The following is a 24159-nucleotide window of genomic DNA, read 5'->3' on the forward strand; positions in this document are numbered from 1 at the left end:
CTTAATCTGCAGCAGGAACTATCTAGGTTACATATTAGGAAAAAAATTCTATTTATAAGGATAGCTAATTGCTGGAATAGGTAACCAAAGGATGTGTAGAATCTGCATCAGTGGAGGTTTTTAAGAGCAGGTTAGACAAACACACGTCAGAGATGGTCTAGGTATACTTAGTCCTGTCTCAGTGCAGGGAACTGGACTAGATGACCTCTTGAGATCCCTTCCCTATGTTTCTGTTATTATATAAATTATAAAAACTCCAATCCATACAGGAACAAACATGGAGATCAGCAGTGCCATGATGTATGGAAGCTTGGAAAAAAGGAAAAACCTCCGCACAGGAACTGACATTAATGCAGGCAGCCAAGCTGTCATCTTTATAGCTTCTCTCTTTTACTCTTCACGTTCTCAGGTATGGGTCAATATTTTCCCCTCTGTACATTTACTGTACCTTCTTGTTGTTTTCAGAAGTGGGACTGAGAATTGTAAGCTCTGGTCTACTTGGTTTAGGCTTGGGAGATTCACAGGAGTTAATGAAATTCATAATGAATGGCTCCAAATGCTGACCTTTCTGAAAGTAAATACAAAGTGAACAACAGTGATAGTTAAATAGTTAAAAAACTGACAGTTTCCATACTAAAATTTGTACTGGACCAATATGTAGCAACCTGTTAGTGGACCATTAAAGATACTATCTACAGCTATGGCATAGGCTACTGAGAGACAGTAGACACTCACCTCTTTCATTAGCTTTCCTGGAACAGACTTTATAATTTTCCCTACAATTAAGAACAAAAAAATATATATATTACCACATGCCCTTCTGAATATCATATCTGATATCTATTAGTATCCTTCTATTCACCATCTTTGCCCCATCTCCCCATACCTGTTTTATCTATTTAGAGCATAAGATCTCCACAGCTAAACCTGTCTTTTACCATGGATATATGATGCGCCTGACAAATATTTGCAGGGGCAATTAAGAACTACTGTAATACAAATGAACAGTAATCTATGACACATCATAAGCTATATTAAATTATAAATTTAACAGAATTGAAGCAAGAAAACATACATTGGCACATTTTATCATATCAGTCTGAAACTGATTAATTTACATCACTAATAACTATTGCTTCATTGTAAGCATCACTACATAATCTTTTTAAAGAAACATTTGAAGTAACAAATTACTCAAATTACTCAAAGATACTAAATACATACAAGTAAATTAAAATTTGGAGGTGTATCATACTTAAAAAAAGAACTGAGTGTGTTGTACTCATCAGCAAAAGATATTTCACATTACAAATATATGAGAAAGTTTTCACATTCATAAAGAAATCTAAATTTCACAGATTTTCTTCGATAGTTTTCTAAAAAAGGACCATGGAGAGATGAACAGCCCTAACTCTGTTAGTGTGGATGAATGGCATGTGAGGTTAAGAAAAAAGAGAAAGAGACATCCATCCTGAAAGTGGAGGGAAACAAGGACATAATATGAAAGAGACATAAACTGTTCAATATTTAGACTCAAATGATTTTGTGTTTGAATGACCTGAATAAGAATAATTTTTCAGTTCTACTTGCTAATGATTCACCATTAACTTTCCAATACCTATTTCCTTATTCTCTCCAACCTTTACTACATAGGAAAGTCCTAAACCTCAGAGTTCTGAGACAGTATTTACTCTCTGCTCTTCCAGTAATAACAGTCATCCAGACTGCAGACACTAGTGAAATGCACAATACTGCAAGTTCAAGAAAGTATTCATGTTAGAAAGAATTTACAGGACTGGGGAGACTGTAGACTCAGTCTTAAAACTACCCATAGTAACCTGAATAAGAATATCAGAAGCATAACAGTTTAAAGATAATAAAAATGAAAAAATATATTTTAAATATAATTTTAATAGTTTTTAAATTTAAATATCAAAATCAATAGTAATGATTTTTGTACCTTTACATATTATAAAAATAAAATTTGTGGAAGACATCATATATGAGCTATTTATATGAATGTCTTACAATAACAGTCATAAAATTACTAACTTCTATCCAGAAACCTTGTGAAATATTGTGAGGATTTCTACTTACAAAAAGCAAATGTATGTTTGGAGAGTTCTGACACCTTGTTTGGGACATGCCTCTTTAGAACACTTTAAATATTCACCTACCATATGAATTTGCTTTGACATTTTGTTATACCAATAAGAGGGGGGAAACACTTCTACAGAAGGTGGTGTTCACAATTGCTAATGCATAAAAAATGGCCTAAAGCTAAACAGATCATCAGTAGGAACACAAACTACCATATTCTTTAATTACATGGAATATGGGTTGAATTTAGGACACCCTGCTATCCAATGCACAGACACAACATTAGTACATGAAATTGACATTAATTCTGGCACCTTTCAAATGAACTTAAATAAGGGTGATCAGATAACATTCAAAAATAAGTTACATCAAAACACTGCCTCTATAAACATTTTAAAAAGCTGCTTTCTTGGTTTGGTTCTTGAAAATCAGATCTGTTCTAATGCTATTCATCTTCTTGAATTATTTGAAGACATGGAAGACCTGATTTCCATGAACAATAGATTTTGATAGTACTGGACTTAAATATTCAGAAGGTATCCAATTTGCAGACTAGATTTTCCAAAGCTTCATAATACTTTCCCTCCTGGGAAGGGATAGGAATTTAAGTCTCAAAATATCTGATTCCTGGGGAAATGAATGGATTGTCATCAGCTGTATAGCAGAAGAGAGACATCACATTCACAAACCCAGAACTTATGAAAGTTCAAACCCAGAATTTATGAAAGTTCAGTCTCTTAAGTACTAATGAGCCCTCACTTTGGTGTATTACATTTTCTATAAGAGTACTATTTGCCAAAATAAAGAGCAACTATGTTACCTACCAAGATTTACATCAGGCAACATTTTATCGAGAAATTGCGTTTCTCCACCATTAGGAGACAAAAAGTCAGCCAAAAGCTGGCTGTTACTCAGCTCTGGATGTTGCAGAAGTTTCTTTGAAGGACATAAAAGAAAAAGTAAATAAAAGATCATTCTTAAATTAGTTTCCCGATAGTAACAACAACAGATGTTTAAAACTGTGTTATGGTATCCTAAGAATTACACATTCATCCAAAAACTTAATGGAATTAAATATTTAAATGAAAATAGAATATTTTGAACCTGAAGATTAAAACTGACAGCCAAATATTTTCTACACAGAATTTGATCACAAAAAACAATTTTATTACACAAAGTTACTTGGGAAAATTGGAATGTGTTAAACTTTATAAACTTCACAATTATGCAATCTACTTAAAAAACCAAATGACAGTTGATCATCTTGTACCTGCAGATACTCCTCAAACTCCTCCCTCTTTGTTTTTAAGAATTCATAGTTCTTTGGACCAATGATCCTCTTTGATGGAAGCTGAGCATCAGGAAAGGTACCTATAAATCAGTAAAAAGTCAAGCAGATTCAATTATTCTAAAAACAAAAAGAAGAATTTTAGTATCTTAAATTTCTGCTCAATTGTAAAATGCAATCACTGAAGTAGGAGTGGACACATACCATGAAATTCTGTTAGCTTGGACTCAAGCACATAAAATTCAAGGTATCTTCTATAGACAGACCAGCGTTCAGGTTCATGACCAACTGAAAAATACACATACTGGAAGTAATATAGTTTCCTATGCCCATCTGGGAGAGTAATAAAGTATGCAACAAAGAATTAAGAACAGCAAATATATTACAGAATACAGAGGAAAAGCTCTCATGTAAGTAATCAGTACTGCCAGTACTGTAACACTACTTTAATCACACTTAGTTATATAAACGACTTAAATATAGGATGAACCTCTCTAGCTGGACCAGAGTGTGTCAGACAATATCTGTGATCTGGAATGATTTTAGTAAGCCAGATGTCCATTTATCAGATATGCAGCCTAGTTTCCCATAAAGTTTACAGCCACGAGTCCTGGCTCTCGGTGTTCTGTGCTGTTATCTAGCTCTAATTTACCCCTAAATGTCTTCTAAGAGCCCAGCATGAAGTAAAAGTGTTGGTAATGCTGCTAGACAACACTGACCTCCTCCCGTAGACTGGACTCACTTTTAGAAATAATTTGTCACAAGTTCTAAGAGAAATATAACCATTTTTCCCTTCATGCTTGCATTCCCAAACAAAATTCATTTATAAATTATTACTTTGATGCTAAAAGAAGAGGTGTGTATATAGCACAACAGAACAGCCAGATACATAAAATACAGTATAATAAACATATGGAGCTACATTTTATGTATGTAATCACAAAATACTCCTACCTGCCCGTCTATCATTTCTCTCCACATCAATGCAAAATACTGGAATTCTCTCTTTTCTATCCTTTCTCTCGAGGGAGGGATCATCAAAGAAGTCCACATATGGAATGCTAATTTTCCATGCAGCAAGATTACGAGGTGTATTGGGAGTGCTAACAGTCTCCACAGGAGAATCATCTTCCATTACCATAATGCCTTCTTCAATCTGAAGCGAAACATTCAAGCATCAACACCTCCCTGATCTGATTTTTTAGTATCAGGAACAATTTTTAATTTTGCAGAATATATAGAAGATTGGTCTAAACATAATTTAGTCTTTGCACATAAAGTATATGTAATCAAGACCAAAGACAACATATAAAAAAAGATTCTGGAAGGTGAAATGTTTGTATAGTTGCTATTTTTATATCCTCTCTATAAAAATCCTTAGACCTGTAGATTTGAAGTTAAAAACAGTTTCTTAGGTGCTTCCAATGTCACCAGTTGACTCATAGCATATTGAAGTTTCATCCCAGCTCTTGGGAAAGGATGAGATGTTTTAAGTACAATATGATATACAGCAAATGTAATTTAAAGGGTCCAAAACATTATAGGTCTTATGCCAAATATTATATCTTGTTGCAACTAGGGATGTGAAAGTGTAATCGTGTAAAGGGTTAGCAGATGAGCCTGGGCTCATTGGTGAATGTTCACGATTACATGAAGGCTCCTGAAGCACACTGGGTCCCTGGGAGCCGCCTGCTGCCCCATGCCGCTGCCTCTGTATCAGAAGCAGCAACATGTGGCAGCAGGCGAGAGCCAGTGTGCGGAGAGCTGGCTTTTAAGCCTCTTATACAGTGGCAGCAGCGCAGGGCGGCAGGCGGGAGCTGACTGCCTTCCCATGTGTAGCAGAAGGGTGGATCAGGGAATGAACATGAGCTGTATCACTGGTACCTGCAGAGCTGCAGATAAACAAAGTGTCTTGCAGCCAGTTTTAAGAGGCTTCCCTTTAAAAGCTGCAAGCCAGAGTTTGAAAACCCCTGCCTTATATTTAAACATGGCAGGGATTAAGGGTGTAAGCGACTAGCTGACTAGTGACACGACTAGTCGCTTCCTCCACCCCCTTGCTGCCGCTATCAGAGAGAGGCAACAAGGGGGGGGGAGCAGAAGCAGGAGCCGGAATGTGGAGAGCTGGCTTAAAAAACAATTCCTCCCCAGCACCATCTCCAAGGGGAGCAGGGGAGGTAGAGGCACAGCAGGAAACAGTGCGAGCGGGGACTGAAGCAGTCTCTGCTTGTGCCACTTCTGCTGTAATTCTGCTGGCCTGTGCTCTGCCTAGTGGGGCTCTTGTATATTTCAAAGGCTCAGGTGCCGCACGGAGTGTGGGGCCAGTCCTCTGCTAACCCTGTGTTCCCTGAGGGTATGTCTACACTACCCTCCTAATTCGAACTAGGAGGGTAATGTAGGCATACCGCACTTGCAATGAAGCCTGGGATTTGAATTTCCCGGGCTTCATTTGCATGAAGCCGGCCGGCGCCATTTTTAAATGCCGGCAGTTCGAACTCCGTGCTAGTAGCTAGTTTGGATTCAGATTAGCACGGTAGGGCTCTTGCCACAGTTCAAAAGCAGAGGTGCCCTTACAAACTAATTGAATAGTTGATGGAAATCCCATCAACTATTCAATTAGTTAATTAATCTAAATTTAACATCCCTAGTTGGGATGTGAAGTTTTAACCTTTTAACCAGTAAGCATTCCACTAAATGGGTAATGCTTACTGGTTAAGATTAACCAGTAGGGCTGGAAAAGCTCCCAGCCTGCCACGTGCTGGGGGCTGCTCCAGTCCCACAGGGAACCTACCGTGGGCAGGGGCCGCTCCAGCATCCCGCAGAACAGTCTCTGTTCATGGCCGACCTGGGCGCCCTCCAGGCAGGGGTGGCTCCAACCAGGACACCTGAGCAGCCCCTGCCAGCATGGCACCCTGGCCCACCACAAGTGCAAGCTGCTGGCTTCTCTGGTCAGACTGGTACAGTCCCTGCCTGCAGCAGCGGAGGGAGTGGCAACCCCAGCAGCATTCCAGCCTCAGCCATGTCCCTACAGCGTCCCAGTAGCCCTAGCCGCAGCTGGGCGGAGTTGTGCCCTGGACCCAGATGTGCAAGGGTAGCCTGGGGCAATCCCAGCCACACGGAACAAGCAAGTGGCCCCACACCCCCTGCTGGTCTGACTTGGCCAGATGGGCCGTTAGGACGACTCCCAAAGCTGTGTTGGAGCAGCTGTGGCAGGGCAGGCAGGCAATCGGTTACAATTTTAAACGTTTAACTAGTTAACTACTTAAATGCTTTTTAACATCCCTACCACATGGTATCAGAGGGGAAAAGAGCCAGCTTGACAGATACCACTGAGTGAAAAATCTCCAGCGATGGCGCACTTGGTGCACACACATCAAATGGGTGAACAAGCACTCAAAGAGAAATACAAGTTTTACATTTTTGTAGTCAGCAAAAATACTGCTTTGGCCTAAGTGGCATCAATCAATTATCCATAAAGATTTCATGAGCAAGTTTATCAAGTTTCACTGAAATTAGCATCATGTCATTTTGCCAAGAGTCCCGTAACTGGTAACTCTCTCAAATTATTTTCAACATGAACAGCCTTTTCTATAGAGCATTATCCCTTACCATCATCTAAACCATGCATTTCTAGAATTCAAGAACAGATTGAAGTAGTATATTAATGTTTTTGTAACTTTGTCTTTAAAATTAAAAAAAGACTAAAGTGCAACACACATAGTGAAGCTATGTATTTCAATAATATAATGATACAGAAATGTATACAGAAGTTTCAAAAGAGTTACAATTTCTCTCATTGTACCCAAGAGATGTCAGACTTTATAATGAATGTATAGAGGGTTTTTTTAAAACAAGTTTCAAAGAGTTGATTTACTGAGAAAAGAGAAATGCAAATACAATTCTGCTTTTCTTAGATAGCTGAAAATGTAGAAGAGAAAAAATACACTCTTCTTTATTTCAGCCTAGTAGAATGAAAATTATGTCTTTTAAGTGCAGAATACTGGACAATCTGTGTTCTGCCCCTTGCAATGATGAATGACATCACAAGACCTAACCTCTAACAGACAGCATAGCAACACTATTCATTTGAAGATACGATAATCTGAAGATAATCTGAAGAGTTATCCTATACTCTGTGGATCCTTTAAGCAAAGGGGAAACATACAGAATCCTGAAATCAATTATTCTGTTTTACCATTTTGGAATACCAGTTAGCTGGGGAGGGGTTATTGTGTGAGATATTATACAAATAACAGCTAAAGATTTGGCCCTGGATCATGATAGCCCTATAGACACAGGGAGGACTGAGATTTTACTGAAAACTTTACTGAAAACATTTACTGGACTGAAAAGTAACAGCTGCTCATGAGACCACAAAGATTCCTTTCATAAGGAGAAAATTGCTTTTTAAAACACTGCTCTTTACCCCAGCAATTAACTCTTGGAATTACACTAACTGGGAAGATACCCAAATCTTGTGTTCACTGAGTAAATAATTGAGTAGTATTAAGAAAACAAGGAAGCTGGAAAAATGAGTGACCCAGAGGATAACAAGGTGAAACAGCCCATGATTAAGGCTGCAAGTTTGTCAGGGAGGTCATAGAAGTCATTGATTCTATGACTTCTGGGTTCTCGATGACTTCTGCAGTGGCCAGGTGCAACTGATACCATGGTTGGTCAACCTGCTAGTGCTGACCCAGGGCCAGAAGCACAGCCCTCTCTTCTTCCCCCTACCCCGTTCAACAGTGGTGGTGCTGCTGCACAGCCCTCCACTAGCAGTGGTGACAGACCCAGGCTGTCCCTCACCCACAGCAGCTGCCACGGTCCCAGGCTGTCTCCCACCAGCCACAGTGGTGGCAGTCCCGGGCTAGCATAGCCACCCCGACATCCACAGTTACCGCGATCCCAGCACCAGTGGGTGCCCAGGAGCAACAATGGCCACTCCCTCTGAAGCCCTCCCACCTCCAGATTTGGGTATCTGAAGTCCTTCCTTTGCTCCTGATATATCCTCCATGATATATCAGGAGCAAAGGAAGGGAAGAGAAGGGAAAGGAGAAGGGTCAGAAGATGAAAGTATTCAAAGATTCTGGAAAACAAATAGCTCTGACATGTAGGACAAATGTAAATTTTTTACTCACAAAGTCATCCTCTCCTTCAGTTAAACCATAGTTAGGTAGCATAGCTCCTTCCATTGTGGTGCTCTTGAACACTCCTTTAATTTTGCTACCTATTCTGCTGATTGCAAAGGATTCTCCTCTTTTCTGTGTGGCCCTAAGGATTGTATAAAATAAAATTGACAGTGTAGGGCTAACTGTAGTACTAGCCATTGCATATAATTTAGAGATAAGCATGCAATATTATATGAAGTATGAGACGGATGTGTATGTTTACACTTTTTTCCATATAGATTCACTGTTTGTATTGCATATTACAGAGCAATTTAAAACTGATCTGTAAAATCCATCTGTTGGGGAGAAAAAAATGATTAAGTGAGCATTTAGAGGACATAGACTAAAATTTCAGCCACAAACTAACACTGATGTTCTTTTTACAGCATTACTTTAAAATGAAACACACAGAACAATTGATTTTCTTAACACTCACTTCCTAAAATAACTTGTTTATTTAAAAGACTGCAAAGAACCAGAGACTTAAAGACAGTGACCTTTTCAGCGAATAACTATAGCAACACAACATATGCTGACATCAAAACACTCATCCATATTTTCCAAGTGGTGCGTGTTTAACCATATATTTATTTTCTTTATAAACGTCAAAGCATTTATACAAATGCATTTGCGAAATGGACAGAGACTCACTTTAAAGCAGCAGGAAGCTAAGGCAGAAAGCCAAACAGGAGGGTCAGAACTTACAAAATATAAAGGAAAACAGAAGCAGATGAAGACTCCAAGCTCAAGAAGGCAAGCTGCTCTACAGATGAAGACTTAATGCAAATTTTAAAGTCTTGTTCAGAGCTAAAACAACTTATGTGAAAGAGTATCCAAAGACAGCAAGTTCAAGTAAAAAGAGCAGAGACTTAGGCGTGAAGTCTTCATTCTTCATTATTGCCACATATTACAGCACATCAATGCATGCATGCCACATATACTGCCCTTACACCAGCCCTGAAAAAGAAATCCTTAAATTCTTGTACTAGAAATATACAAATTAATAATCTGAACAAACCCTACTGGGGCAGAGGGTAAGGAATATTCCTGATTAATACAGTTATCTGACTTTTTACAAAGCTTGTTACAAATCTGTAAGATGAACTGCAAAACTGAAAATTATGGGAAAAAATGGATAAATTATTTGGAATTCAAAGGATTAATGAATTCCAAATGAACACACTGAAAACATTTAATGTTTATCCATTTTCGAATTATGATGAAAATTTTTAGTGATAATTACAGCAAAAGCTCTGTAGTCTAGCATGTTCAGAGAATAATGGTGTCATTTAATTAAACAGTTCAGTTAAACGAGAGCTATACTTCAACAATATCGATTTTCAAAGAATTAAAATACAATAAAATGAGTACAAAATAAAATATATACAGCTATTCAGCAATCCAATAGTGGTACTGCGCTGCAGAGTGGTTGGTTTCTTGAAGCACTTAGTGCTATTTTTGTATTTTAAAAAAAATTACCAGTATACATCTAAGTGCCAACGGTTTTGTGGAGCAAAAAAAAAAAAAAAAAAAAAAAAAAGGCGCCTGGGAGGTCGGGGCTAAAATGCAGTTGCAGCCACTTTAATTGCCACGTGTCCGGAGCGGGCTTCCATCCGGCGTGGCGAGAGCACTCCCAAGGCCCGCTGGGCACTGTGCCAGAGAAAAGCGGCGAGTGCTCCCAAAGAAAGGTGCGTACCATCACAAAAAATGCACTGACTGTATTTTAATATGATAATATGACACTACATATTATTATGCACAGTGCATGGTGCACACCCAGATCATTAAAAATACACATAATAAAACTATATTTAATATAATTTAATCTTTCTTTGGTAATTCAAAAGGCACTTCAGGATCATTATTATCAAAATCAATTAACATTATAATTGTAGAAGGTGAGGGAGATTGGGCTAAATCTGAAAACTGCTTTTTTAAAATAAATCCCTATAGACTGCTTACTAGTCTTCTGCCTCTTTTGCATAAAAGTAGAGTGCAGAATATACAACTGCATAAGTTCCTTAGCAGTATACTAGTCCCCATTACTAGACTGAACATTTGTATTGGGAGACATCAGAAATGTTGGTTAATTAAGCTTTCTAGTTAGCTTTTACCATACTAAATTCCTTTAAAAACCTCTCAGGAAAGCAGAGCAGCAGGTCAGAGCAGGTGAAGTATCTTTATGACCTTAAGAGCTGCAGTGACATCACTAATTGACTCTGGGGACTTCCTTGCTAAAGGCGAATCAAATGTTTGTTTTAAATTTTACTTGCTTACAACTCTATTCAGTATTTTTCTGTATATACAATTTTAAAATTCAATTGATATAATCAGTTCTTTGTTCTCATAAGCCCACTTCCCTTTCCAACGTCTAATTCACTGTCATCTCCTACAAAGACAGGCCCAAACACATTTTCATATTTTTATGGCTGGGATGGGTAGCGCCACCTATTATTAAATGTCTTACACTTCCCCATTATAAGACCCTGTTTTCAGGTGCTTATAATTTTGCCAAAGTTTAACCATTTGTGGGGGTTTTTTAAGAGGCATCTGCCTCCAGCTGAATTTTGTGGAAGAAATTAGCCAAAACAGTTCTGCCATTTCCAAGAATAAGGCTAGAGGAAAACACAGTGTTTTGCCAACTTTCAAATAAATGAGAAATTCTAGTGCCCCACATTCTAGAACAGAAACTTGAAAGTCTGCATAGGGGGTTGCATTCCTAGGGGCTTTTACGCCAGGAATGTGACTTTTGCTGTCCCTGAGAAAATTTGGTCCAATTATAAGTCTTCACAAATCATGGATTAGACCTACTCTGCAAAGACTTACTAGAGTTTCGTAACTAGAATCTCTGAAGATTCCATCAGTGCTGAGCATGATCTAGTCCAGGACTGTTGCAAGCCCAACCGGAGCTGAACACCATGAATGAGAACATAGAGCCTCTCTCTTCTGTGCTCTCCATGACTCCCTGTTGAGTGCAGGTAGACCAGAGGGAGAAGCAGTCTGATATTCCTATGCAGTGTAATACACAATTTTCTTTTTCTTTTTTTAAGTGATAGGATCTGGAAGCGTGTAACAAGGAATAGGGGGGGGGGGGGGAATGGGTAAAGGCTGCGAAATAACCAGCATCCTTTCAGCAAAAAAGCTTTGAGACATACAGCGAATATGCTAATGTTAACATGAGAGAACAAGTAAGTAAAGGCCAGGAAAATTATGTGTTGTATATTTTAATATATGAATATGAGAGAAATGGCCATTAAATCAAGATCAATTCCAAAAATGATTTCTAAAAACTTGAGAGAGAATGAACATGTAATTAGTTTGTTGTTCAAATGAATTTAGACCACAAAGCATTTGCATGTATTTAAAAATAAAACATTCAACATCTGTTATAAAGGCAGTATGATGCGCCAATGGTGGATGCAATTTAGCGCTAACAGGCAACAATTACAGTATATTATCTTGACTTACCGAAAGTCATCCAAGCTCAGGCTACCTCTGCAACAAGAGGCACAAGAAAATTACCCCCAAAGCCCAGAAGGACAGAGTGTCGTAAAGATAGATTTATTTCAAACAAAACCAAACAGCCTAGAACTTCCATTGCAAGTAACATAAGCACTGATGTATTTTAACATAAGCACTGATGTATTTATAAAGGTCTCTATCAATTTCCAGACAATTATTTTCAAAATAGTATATAAATATCCAAAATGTAAGAGACCAATACATATGCATTTAGTTGGAATCGTTGCATTTAATTTTTAGCTCCTCAATCCTGAAATCCTGAAATACTGTGTGTTTGACATTAAGCATTTAAGTAATTGCAGTGATTTAAAAGGGAATTTCCTCATTCTTAAAGTTAATCATGTACATCAATGTTTGAAAATTCAGAGTCCTAGGCTGTAATTCAAGTTTGAAATTTTACAGATATCTACCCTGATTGATAAAGGCTTTAAAGAGAAAGTGTTTTATAGAAAAATTTGTAGACGCTTTATAAAAGAAAAAACAGTTTATAAAGAGCTTTAAAGAAGAAAAAGGATTTTTCATTTGTATTCACAGATTTTAAGCACTGAAGGGACTATTTAATTATCTAGTCTGACCTTCAACTTAACAATGATATTGGACACCATTTTAGCCTGCATTTGGCAAATCAGTAGTATATTTTGTTGCATTTCTAATTAATCAAAAGCCAGCACTGTCTGTATTTTATATACTTTTCTGCCACATTCAGAGGTTTGCAAATATGGTTACACGGTACAGCTTTTGGGGTTTTTTTAAGCTTAGCTATGTTGGAAATACTAGGAGTGCATCTAAAAAATCAGAATTAAAAGGATATGATTGTTTCTTTCCGAACCCTAATATCACCACTATTTTAAAGCAGTGGTTCTCAAGCTGTTCCATGGGTCTACTTTGGGAAAGCCACTGGTGGGCCCACACCAATTTGTTTACCTAAAGGCTCCAAGGCCACGGAGCCTTATGGCTCCCAATGACTCCAGTTTGCCATTTCCAGGGGAGCAGCAGGAAGTGGTGGCCTGGGCCACACCGCTTACAGGAGCTCCCCTTAACTGGAAATGGTGAACCTGAGCCAACAGGAGCCATGAGGCACCGTGGCAATGGAGCCTTTAAGTAAACAAACTAGTGCGGGCCCACTAACAGCTTTCCTGAAGTGGACTCTTGGAACAACTTGAGTATCACTGTTTTAAAGTCATCAGATTCAGAGCTTAAATGTATTTGTTATATCTATTCAATATTAGCAGGATAAATTGTTACAGTTCTCACGGGTTCCTACATAGCTGATCTGTAAAATGAAACAGCACAAAACTATTTTCTACAGTTACTGGAAAAGAGCAAATCTACATGGAAATCAAACTTTACACAGTCAGCTCTTTCTATTTTGCTTTCTTACTCATTTAAGGTTTTTTTTTCCCCACTGACATTTCAAAAATAAAGGCTTTTAATTCTAAATCTCATACTTTTTTAAAATAAAAGAGCAATAAAAACACCTGAAGTACTATTTCGCGTATTGCTTGCTTCACTTGTAAGCAATCTACAAATTTAAAACTAAGTTTGGAAACCTAAGTAAATTAACACTGAACAGCATTTGACAGAAGATTCAATCTTATAATTATACATTTTTAAAACTTTCAACTACAAAACATAAAAGGTTTAACACACATACCTGCCAAACTTTGAATTGCGTGTTGGGGATTCAGCTCCTCTTAAGAGCTGCCTGAAATACTAAAATCAAACATAAGTAAATGCTGACTTCAAGTAATCTATATTTTTCATTTTACTGTATCTTTCCTAATAGTTTACAGTTGTAAATATTAATCTACCTAATCATGGTTCTTGCTTCTAACATCACATCTGAAGACTACAGGTATACTAGAAACACTATGCAAGTCTCTGCAATTGAGATACAGGCAGTCCCTGGGTTACGTCAGTCCGACTTAAGTCGGACCCCTAGATATGAACGGGGGGGAGGGGACCCCGGCTAGTGTGGGGTGCCTCCCCCACTGTCGCCGCCTCCGGCAGCGCGGGGGGCGCTTCCCCCCAACAGACCAGGGAGACGCAAAGCGGCTTTTCTCGCCGCGGAGGACGCAGGCGGCGGGACCGCCGAGACGCGCCGCAGTCCCGCCGCCCACTTCCTCCACAGCGAGAAAAGCCGCCCTGCGTCTCCCTGGTCTGCTGGGGGGGGGGGGAGGCGCAGCTAGTGCGCCCCACCCCCCCAGCAGACTAGGCTTTTCTCGCCAACGCCTGGGGTAGAGCAGCTGGGGGGCTGCCAGGTTGGTCCCCGCAGCACCGAGGTGCGGCGCTGCGGGGACCTACCCGGCAGCGCCCCAGCTGCTATGTCCCAGGCGTCCAGATTCAGCCGCTGTTGAAACTGATCAGCGGCTGATTCCAGGAAGCCCGGGGCAGAGCAGCTCTGCCTCGGGCTTCCTGTAGTCAGCCGCTGGTCAGTTTCAGCAGCAGCTGACTTGGGAACACCTGGGGCAGAGCAGCTGGGGTGCTGTTGGGTTGGTCCAGTAGCGCTGAGGAGTAGCGCTGCGGGACCAACCCAGCAGCACCCCAGCTGCTCTGCCCCAGGCGTGTCCGATTCAGCCGCTGCTGGTCAGTTTCAATAGCGGCTGAATCTGGACGCCAGTTCCGACTTACATACAAATTCAACTTAAGAACAAAGCTACAGTCCCTATCTTGTACATAACCCGGGAACTGCCTGCACTGTATTTCACATAAGACCACTTATAATCTTCAGTTCCAATGAACTTGCAATATAATGTAAGCCTTCCCAAAGACAGCCTTGTAGGCAGGGAGGACAAGGCAGGTTTTCAACTAAAATTAGATCATCATTAGAAGTGCTGCAGAACCATAGCTGGATGGCTATCATGCACCACAGCTGACCAGTGGTTCTCAAAGTGTAGTCCATGGATCACTAGTGGTCCCTTACCAACTTGCAGGTGTCAGAGTCAGAAAGAACCTAGCTCCCTTTAGGAGGCCATTTCTACTCTACAAATTTATGTCAATGCAAGTTATGTCAGCATAAAGCTGTCACAGTTAGAACATCCTTTGTGTGACTGCATATTTGGCTCCTTGTATTGGCACTGTGTATACAGTACTCACAAAGAGTACTTGCACTGCTATGTGGTGCAGTGCAGGTACACCATGGACAGGTAGCCCAGTAACAAACCTGCCATTGTTCAGCACTCCGTCTATTGGAAGTTTTGCCAGTGTGATGGGGCCAAATCAAGGTGACGATGAAGAGTGCGGTGTCAACTTCACAGCATGCAACTGTCTCCTCCCATAATGTCATCTGTTACCTTGTACTTTTTTTCAAAATCCCACAAACTCACAGAGTCCTCCTCACTGTCCATCATCTCTGACAAACATAAGGGCCTGCACAGCTTTGCACTGCCATCAATGTGGGAAGCACAGGGTGTATAATCATGAATTATTTGCAGAGCTGCAAGAACTGAATTAATGGGCAATGTGACAACACCAGATCGCTATGGGACACACAAGAACCAATTCACGGTTGGTGGCATTCATGGATTAGCTGAAGATTATAGGCCCAAGAACAAATCACTGACTGGTGAGACAGCATCATAATGCAGGCTTGGGAGGACAAGCAGTGGTTGCAGAACTTTCGGATGCACAAGGTAATAATTCCTGAATCCTCGTGCAGAGCTCACCCTTCTATCGCTTGGATACCAAAACAAGAGCTGCACTGACACTGGTGAAGCAAGTGGCAATTGTATTGTGGAAACATGGAATAAAAAGTGCTGTCAGTCAGTCAGTCAAATCCATTTGCAGTCAGGAAATCAACTGCATGAGCTATTGTCATACAAGTGTGCAGAGCCATTAATCACCACCTACTAAACAGGACTGTGACTCTCAGCAATGTGCAGAATGGAGTGGATGGATCTGCAGCAAAGGGGTTCCCAAACTGTGATGCAATGATAGATTGCATGCTTATCCTTATTTTGGCACCAGGACCGCCTTGCCACATATTATATCAGTGGTCTCCAATCTTTTCAAGCACGAGATCACTTTCTGAATTTAAGTGCTATCCAAGATCTACCTCAAATATAAATACCCTTGCCCACCTCTGATCCTCCCCTTCTCTGAGGCCCCGCCCCTGCTCACTCAGTCCTCCCTCTCTTGCTCATCCTCACTCACTTTCATCGTCGGGCAGAGAGTTGGGGTGCAGGCTCTTGTCTTGGATTAAGGGATCTGGATTGTGAGAGGGGCTCTGAGCTGCTCTTGGGGCAGGCAGTTGGGATGTAAGAGGGGGTTCTAGGTGTAGGCTCTGGGACTGCATTTGGATGCAGGGGGAATGGGGCAGGAGCTTGAGGTACAGGAGGGAGTTCATGACTGGGCTAGAGATTCAGGATCTGGGCTCCAGCTGGGCACGGCTTACCTCAGGTGGCTCCTGGGTGGTGATGAAGTGATGCAATGCTAGAAGTGGGGCTAAGGCAGGCTCACCCCTGCCCTGGCCCTGGCCCACTCCCTAAAGTAGCCAGCAAACTCCATCTCAAATCCTGCTGTGCCCCGTCTCTGCTTTGTGGTGAAAGGATACAGAATGCGAGGGGCACCTTGGCATCAGTGCCCTCCTCTACCTCCCCTGCCCAGAAAGCAGCAGGCTGCCCAGGGGGAGAGGCAGCTCCAAGGCAAAGGGCAGGAGATGAGGAGCAGTAGGGGAAGGGGCAGCAGAAGTGCCAACACTTTGATAGTCTCTTGGCCAAACCAGTCAGGATCACCTGTCAGAGGCTCCAAGATCTACTGGCTGGTGACCACTACTCCATTATTTACAGTGAAAGAACAGAACAAGTTAACTTAGCTGCAAAGAGTGAGACTTTACATAAGTATAAGTAATGATGCATACAAGATAATAATGGTTACAAGAAAATAAAAGTAAAATGCTTCCTAGTTCCTCTCTTACAAATGATACTTGACAGAAAGTAAAGTCCTTACTACTTTCTTGTAATAGTATTCCTGACCAAAATTTTCAGGTCAGGACCCCTTCCCTAAAAGTCCAGTAGCTGTTACTTGGATCTTTTGAAGTAGAAAAAGGGAGATGCACAGGAAAAAAGAGGTCACTTGGGTTGTCTGCCCTCCTTGCTATAGTTTCAGTCCCACTTTTGAAAGGCATTTCTAACTGAGACTAAGGAGACAGCAAGTCTGGTGAGGAAGAAGGCTTCCTGTTATGGTCTTTCACCTGTGTACATTCATATGCAGGTTTCCTTTTGTTTCCTTCCTTCTTTCCTTCCCTCCCCCCTTTCCTGTTTGATGACTGTTTACTGCTTATATACAAATTAATGCAAACACACCTGCTTTTGCTCAAGACAGACCTGTTTGACAACTTTCATCTAGGCTCTACGGTTAACATCATTTAGCAGAATTGTATAACTACATGACAGCAATGTGAATGGTTAATCAAATTAACCTTAATGTGTGATGCTTACCTGTTACAGTTAACCATTGGGGGCTGGAACAGTCCTCCATCCACAGCGGATGGGAGACTGCTCCAGCTACACGGGGCCCACCCCAGGTGGAGGATGCTTGAGCCCGGCTGTAGAGGCTCTTCCAAATGCCCCCCATTTAATCAGTTAACTAATCAAATAGGATTTTACATTCCTACTTAACATACTGTGTTCCTACATACATGGTATACTGCAAAGTTATTACTGAAGGAAAGTGTCCTATCATGGAAGAAGAAATAAGGCTGTCAGCCCTAGAAATCTTCAGCAGAGGACTGCAAAATTCTTCCATGAAAGTTTTACTGAATCCTTCTGACAGATCACAAGGGACATCAGTATGTATATAAACAAATTGCTCCACATGGTCTCACCTGCCTATCTCTAAAGAGGAATGAAAAACAGATGGCAGCTTTTCCTCTCTTGGTTATATTGTTACTTCTTTTAACACAAGTAAATTAATGAAAAGTCAAAAGCTGTGACTTGCTATTCTGCATGGGGTTGGAGGAGGGACACATCCCTATCATTAAAAATATACACACTTACCTGAGGTTCCTTCCCTTACATCAGGCTTGCCCATGCTCGATTACAGAGGATCCCTAAGTCACCTGTCCCCCACCCGCCTATTCTTCCTCGTCCTCCTCAAAAGTATCGAGAATGCTAAGCAGGGTGGTAGTAGCGCTTCTGCCAAATATGGAATGCAGTTCCATGTAAAAGCAGCTGGTCCTTGACCTTCTGGTATGTCTGCCACAGCTTCTTGGCTTTCAGAAAGCACTGCTGCTGCTTCTTGACATACCCTTCTGCATTCTCACGCAATCTGCTAAGAGTTGTCTAACTTCTATGGCTGCTTCAGAGCTATGCCAGCAAAGCCATTTCTCCCCACAGGCCCAAGAGACTCAATATCTTATGCTCCTACCCGGAGTGATAAAATCTGGAATATGCAGCTGACATAGTCCGCTGGGTTGTTGCACTCAACAATGGAGAGCTACCAGGTGTGATTGCTAATCCTGACATTCAGAAAAAGGAACTTAAAAAAAAATCACATGGCTTTAAATGGTAGTGGAGTTTCTGGTCCCTTGAATCCCTGGAGAGTGGTGCTCACAATTAATGTGAGGCGTTGTAGAACAGCTGCTGGAGGACTGTTAGGGTGTGTCTACACAGCAAAGTTATTACAGAATAACGGCCATTGTTCTGAAATAACCATGCAAGCATCTACACGGCAATCCCGTTATTTCGAAATAATTTTGAAATAATGGACTACCTATTCCAACTTCTATAAACCTCATTCTATGAAGAATAATGCCTATTCCGAAATAGCTAATTCGAAATAAGGCGTGTATAGATGCTCCACTTCTGCTATTTCGAAATAGCTCCTCACCAGGGCCATTCTAAGTTATTCCTCCTGGGGCTCTAAATTGAGGACAGCAGGCTACATTAAGGAAGCCTGCCTCAGACTAATTTTGAGGTTTCCCTGAAGTGTAGATGAGCTATTTCGAAATAACTATCCCGAAATAACTGTGCAGTGTAGACGTAGCCTTAGGGTTGATCTAGATATTGCAGCATCTCCATGAGCACTGCATTAACCTCTGTACACTGACTTTGGCTCAACTTTGCTCGGGGATGTAGTGTTACTATGTTGGTCTAATGGGCACCTTACATCAGGGTGTGACACATTTAAACATAGAAACGCAAAACTAGGTCAACCCAAGCAGTTTACATTGACATAACTTTATAGTGTAGACCAGGCCTCAGTTATTGGTTCTGCCCTACTAACAGGAGTAAAAACTAATAAAAGTACCTATTTTTGCCAATTAAAAAAATAAAATATGGAATACATTCAACAGCAGAACTACTGTTTAAGCTGTCATATTTACATTGGTATTTGTACAAAGGAAACATAACAGCGCTTAAAAGCAAGATTTCAAGTCTTTCATGCTTACCTCATCACTGTGACAGAACATAGGTGTGAAGACATTCTCTAACAGGGAAAGAACATGCTCATATGCTTCAAATAGGCATCGCATAGTTTGAAGTTTCACAACATCTACATATTCTCCATTAGCAACTGCAGAAAAAATACCTGTTGTGAATTTGATTGAATGTGCCATGGTTCTGCGTAAATTTTTTCTGTGTTTTACAGGTCCCAGTCTCAAATTAGTCTGTATTAATCCATGCAGGCAGCATCAAACATTTTGGAGAACTAAAGTGATTGGTACTGTAGGATTTATATACATTATCATTTGTAGCAGACATTATGCAGGAAAATAACAGCGATAAAAAAAGATAAGTATATGAACACTTCTGGTTTGTTAATGAGCTTGTATGGTTATGATAAAATTATTTATTATTTGGATCAACTAGAATTTTTTTAAATCTGAAAGAATGCTTTGTAGATTCCAGTATAAATTTACGATCATTCCTTCCAATCTCAAACTTACTTTTTTGAATCTCTTCCACAATAAAAGGATCAAATCTTATTTTGTCAATACTTTCATCCAAACAATAGGTTTCATAGATTTTTTTCACCTCATCATGAAGAGATTTCTTTTCAGTATCTGATAACTCTGGTTGCAAAATTCTATCATTAAATTCCTCTGAAAAGTGGAAAAAAAATGCATTAGCTGATCAAACTTAGTAAATGCAAATGGAGGCACCTTATAGTGTCACACAGGTAAGCCATCAGGGTATGTCTACACTGCAATTGGGACATTCTACTACAGTACTACTAATCTAACTACAGTAAAACTCCATTAGTCCGGCATCCAATGCTCTGGGACTCCTGATGGTCCGGCACCATCAGGAACCCGGAAGTGCTGGGGCAGCCAGACAGGCTTCCTCCATTCAGCTGCTGCTGAAACTGACCAGCAGCTGAATCGGTGAAGCCAGGAGCAGAGCAGCTGGGGTGCTGCTGGGTTGGTCTCGTAGCACTGCCCCTCGGGGCTGCGGGACCAACCCGGCAGCACCCCAGCTGCTCTTGGGGACGCCTGAGGCAGAGCAGCTGGAGTCCTGCCGGGTTGGTCCCACAGCGCCAAAGGACAGCGCTGCGGGACCAACCCGGCAGGACCCCACCTTCTCTGTCCCAGGGGTCCCCGAGTCAGCCGCTGCTGAAACAGATCAGCGGCTGATTCCAGGAAGCCCGGGGCAGAGCTGCTCTGCCCGGGGCTTCCTGGAATCAGCCGCTGATCTGTTTCAGCAGCAGCTGACTCGGGGACTCCTGGGGCAGAGAAGGTGGGGTCCTGCCGGGTTGGTCCCGCAGCGCCGAGGGGCGGCGCTACGGGACCAACTCGGCAGCACCCCAGCTGCTTTGCCCCATGCGTCCGGATTCAGCTGCTGCTGAAACAGATCAGCGGCTGATTCCAGGAAGCCCCAGGCAGAGCAGCTCTGCCCCGGGCTTCCTGGAATCAGCCGCTGATCTGTTTCAGCAGCGGCTGACTCGGGGACCCCTGGGAGCAGAGCAGCTGGGGTCCTGCCGGGTTGGTCCCGCAGCGCCGTCCTTTGGCGGCGCTGCGGGACCAACCCGGCAGGACCCCACCTTCTCTGCCCCAGGCGTCCCCAAGAGCAGCTGGGGTGCTGCCGGGTAGGTCCCGCAGCCCCGAGGGTCAGCGCTATGGGACCAACCAGGCAGTACCCCAGCTGCTCTGTCCCAGGCGTCCCCAAGAGCAGCTGGAGTGCTGCTGGGTTGGTGCAGTAGCGCTGCCCCTAGGCGCTGCGGGACCAACCCGGCAGCACCCTAGCTGCTCTATTGCAGGCATCCCCGATTCAGCTGCTGCTGAAACTGACCAGCAGCAGCTGAATCAGGGATGCCTGGGGCAGAGCCCGACTATAGTAAGGGGGGGCTATGAGGGGTCCGGAGTGGCATCTCCTCCCACCCCACTCCAGACCCCCATTGCCCCCCCCTTCTGATAGTCCGGCATATCTGATAATCCGGCACCCCCTGGGCCCTAAAGGTGCCGGATTATCGGAAGTTTACTGTATATATACATACAAAGGGGGATACCTCAAAGCACAAGCTTCCCGAGGCAAGAACAATGGGGCATTCCAGCTATCCATCACAGGCAGTAAGAAGGAATTGAGGAGGGGTTGGGTTGGCATGTTGGACACCATGACAGCACAAATTTAGAGGGCACTTAGACCAACCCTATGGCTACTGCTAGGGGAAAAATCTTCTCATTGTTGTGCATGCAGCACGCATATACCAGATTGGAACTGGAATGAACAAGCACTCAAAGAAGAATCTCAGATCAGTCCTTTGCTTCGAGATGTAGTCTTTCACTGCAAAATCCACTATAATGAACTAGTATCTAAAGTATTTGTTTAAGTTCAAAGAGTACAACCAAAAATTCTAAGGTAATCTTACCCACGGTCAAGCAAAACTGCAATACATGTACGGCCCCTTCCTGTTTCAAAAAGTTCATGAAGCGAAACAATAGGTCTTGCTGTTCTCTAATCTCCTTCAATTCCAGTTTCAGGACCTTAACATGAAGTGGAAAATGCAGTTAGCTTGTAAATTTTTCAAGTTCTTATTAAATAAACATATTCTAATAGAAGCAATGAAAAGAACACTGATAATATGTATAGCACATACAATACTTATTCAAACTCTGTATATGAATGCTTTCTTCACTTACAGATGGTTTTTTATTGCGAGGGTCTGCAAATTTCTGCAGGAATGGAATCAAAGATGCAGCTGGCTCAGTTGCTTTTTCAGGCTGTAAAAAGAATATTGACCTACTAAGATTGACACTGACATGCATGAATCAATAATAAATGTTTTAATTTTGTTAGTACTCACTGGGCTATCATCAATGAAGATGAGAAGCAAATGGTTGACAGTATCCTAATGGAAAAATACAAATTACTATTGAAAATATTCCATTGCCTTCCAAGTTTCTAGCAAGAGTCTGACAATTTTCATATTTTAAAATTGCAAACATCGAAGAATAATTCAGTGATTCTAACAATTTTTTGCTTGTTAGTTATACTTGAATGATTTCTACACCCAGACTCTTAATCAATGAACTTTCCAAATGAGATATGTACAGAAACAAGTTTTCCATACTGCAAAGATCAGAGCTCTGTTTGACATTTTAATGTCAGTGCAAGTTTGGTGAGTTACTACCAGAAGTTCCACAAACTCAGCTATTCTTTGCCTGCAGCTAAGCAGTATTCAGACAGTTGTTAAATTTTCTTCCACTTGAAAATGAAAACGTGCCACTTATCTACATAAGCAAGGAGTAGACAAATTAGCATCTATGGGGAGTGGCTTTTAGAAAGGCCTTGTCCACACACAAATACTGTAACTATACTGGTATAGTTAAAGTGATACAGTCCCAACCCTAATGTGGATTCATTTATATAGTTATAAAGGTATATGTAATGGCACATCTTACTATAGTTGTGTATGGAGTAAGTATAATTAGTTTGGTAATATATCATACCTCTAACAAATACAAAAATCAGTATGTAGAGCAACTCTAAGTATTTTTTAATTAAGGTAGCCAAATAATCACTAAAGCCAAATTCACCCTACAGCACCAAAAAATAAGATAATTGGGTAAACCATTAAGCAGACACGAAGAATAAAACCAAGGTGAAGTGCTTGTTTCATCATAAAACACTTCATTACTGGACAAAAAGGAAAACAACGATAAGCAATATAAAATTATTTCTACTGCTCCAAAATCTCACTGGGTCAGCTAAGAAGTCCATAGAAGGAAGGAAAACAGAACCAGACAGGATCTCTCTTATAAGCAATGCCAGGGATCTGAAAGGGGAAAAAAAGCATTACATTTTCATAGTAACTCAGGTTATTACATTTATAGTTTGTAATGGGTGAGATAGGTAAAATTGGTATTTTTATATAAAAATTTATTTCCTTATTTAATAAAAACATTATTTTACAGATATTTCTGCACTCCATACATTCGGTCTCAGAATCACAAGTGTCTAAACTGATGCAACACATGGAAACTATGGGGCAAATACATACCTCTTCACTCAATAGCTCACTCCTTAATTCTTAGCCCTCACTTTTAAAACTGTAATTCTTATGTTTAGAAGTAGATCCTTATCTCAACACCATAGGCTCACTTGTTTTCAATACTTAGACTATACTGATTACTCCATCCTTGTTCCTTAGTATTTAAGCATAGATTTTCTATTGTGTCAATTAAAGAAGTCTAGTTAAGGTTATGTCGATTTTTAATTTCTTCAGTTCTATTCTGCAATATATTCTTTCTATAAATCCTTACACAGTACACACCTATAACCTAAAACAAATGTTAAGAAGAGAGGCTTGTGAAGCAGGTGCTCCACTATTCAACATCAATGATGCATCCAAATACAGTTTATAAAGTAAAAGCCTGTCTATGTAGTATGACGTCTCAATGGGGTAGCCACGTTAATCTTTAACTTTCAAAACAAGTAGTCCTGTGGCAATTAGAGACTCACAAAAATATATAGTATCATGAGCTTTCGAGGGTCAGCTAATGAAGTGAGTTTTGCCCATGAATGCTCATGATATATATATTTTGTTAGTATCCAAAATGCCACAGGATTACTTGTTTTTATGTAGTATGAGTCACTTGAGAGAAATGGGGGGTCAAGTTTCAGGAGGGACGTAGTTTGATGCCAC

At 41.0% G+C, this 24159-nt stretch overlaps 1 protein-coding gene across 3 annotated transcripts in view; it reads right to left on the reverse strand.

The window, feature by feature from the left end:
• Positions 1-24159, reverse strand: part of SNX14 (sorting nexin 14) — a 66831-nt gene that overhangs the window by 17953 nt on the left and 24719 nt on the right. For 2 of the 3 annotated variants that reach the window (XM_075923839.2, XM_075923837.2), the window contains exons 9-23: positions 23214-23289; positions 22318-22362; positions 22154-22234; positions 21883-21997; positions 19964-20119; positions 19466-19590; positions 13730-13788; positions 12022-12048; positions 8524-8656; positions 4343-4544; positions 3593-3676; positions 3371-3471; positions 2925-3036; positions 736-776; positions 449-568 (exon numbers count right to left, since the gene is read on the reverse strand). In XM_075923839.2, the coding sequence (XP_075779954.1) occupies positions 449-568; positions 736-776; positions 2925-3036; positions 3371-3471; positions 3593-3676; positions 4343-4544; positions 8524-8656; positions 12022-12048; positions 13730-13788; positions 19466-19590; positions 19964-20119; positions 21883-21997; positions 22154-22234; positions 22318-22362; positions 23214-23289 (1477 nt within the window). The remainder of the gene's footprint in view (positions 1-448; positions 569-735; positions 777-2924; positions 3037-3370; positions 3472-3592; positions 3677-4342; positions 4545-8523; positions 8657-12021; positions 12049-13729; positions 13789-19465; positions 19591-19963; positions 20120-21882; positions 21998-22153; positions 22235-22317; positions 22363-23213; positions 23290-24159) is intronic. The other variant, XM_075923838.2, reaches the window with a different exon arrangement.

The sequence above is a fragment of the Pelodiscus sinensis genome, chromosome 3 (assembly GCF_052426305.1).
Source record: "Pelodiscus sinensis isolate ZL-2025 chromosome 3, ASM5242630v1, whole genome shotgun sequence".
NCBI lineage: Eukaryota > Metazoa > Chordata > Testudines > Trionychidae > Pelodiscus > Pelodiscus sinensis.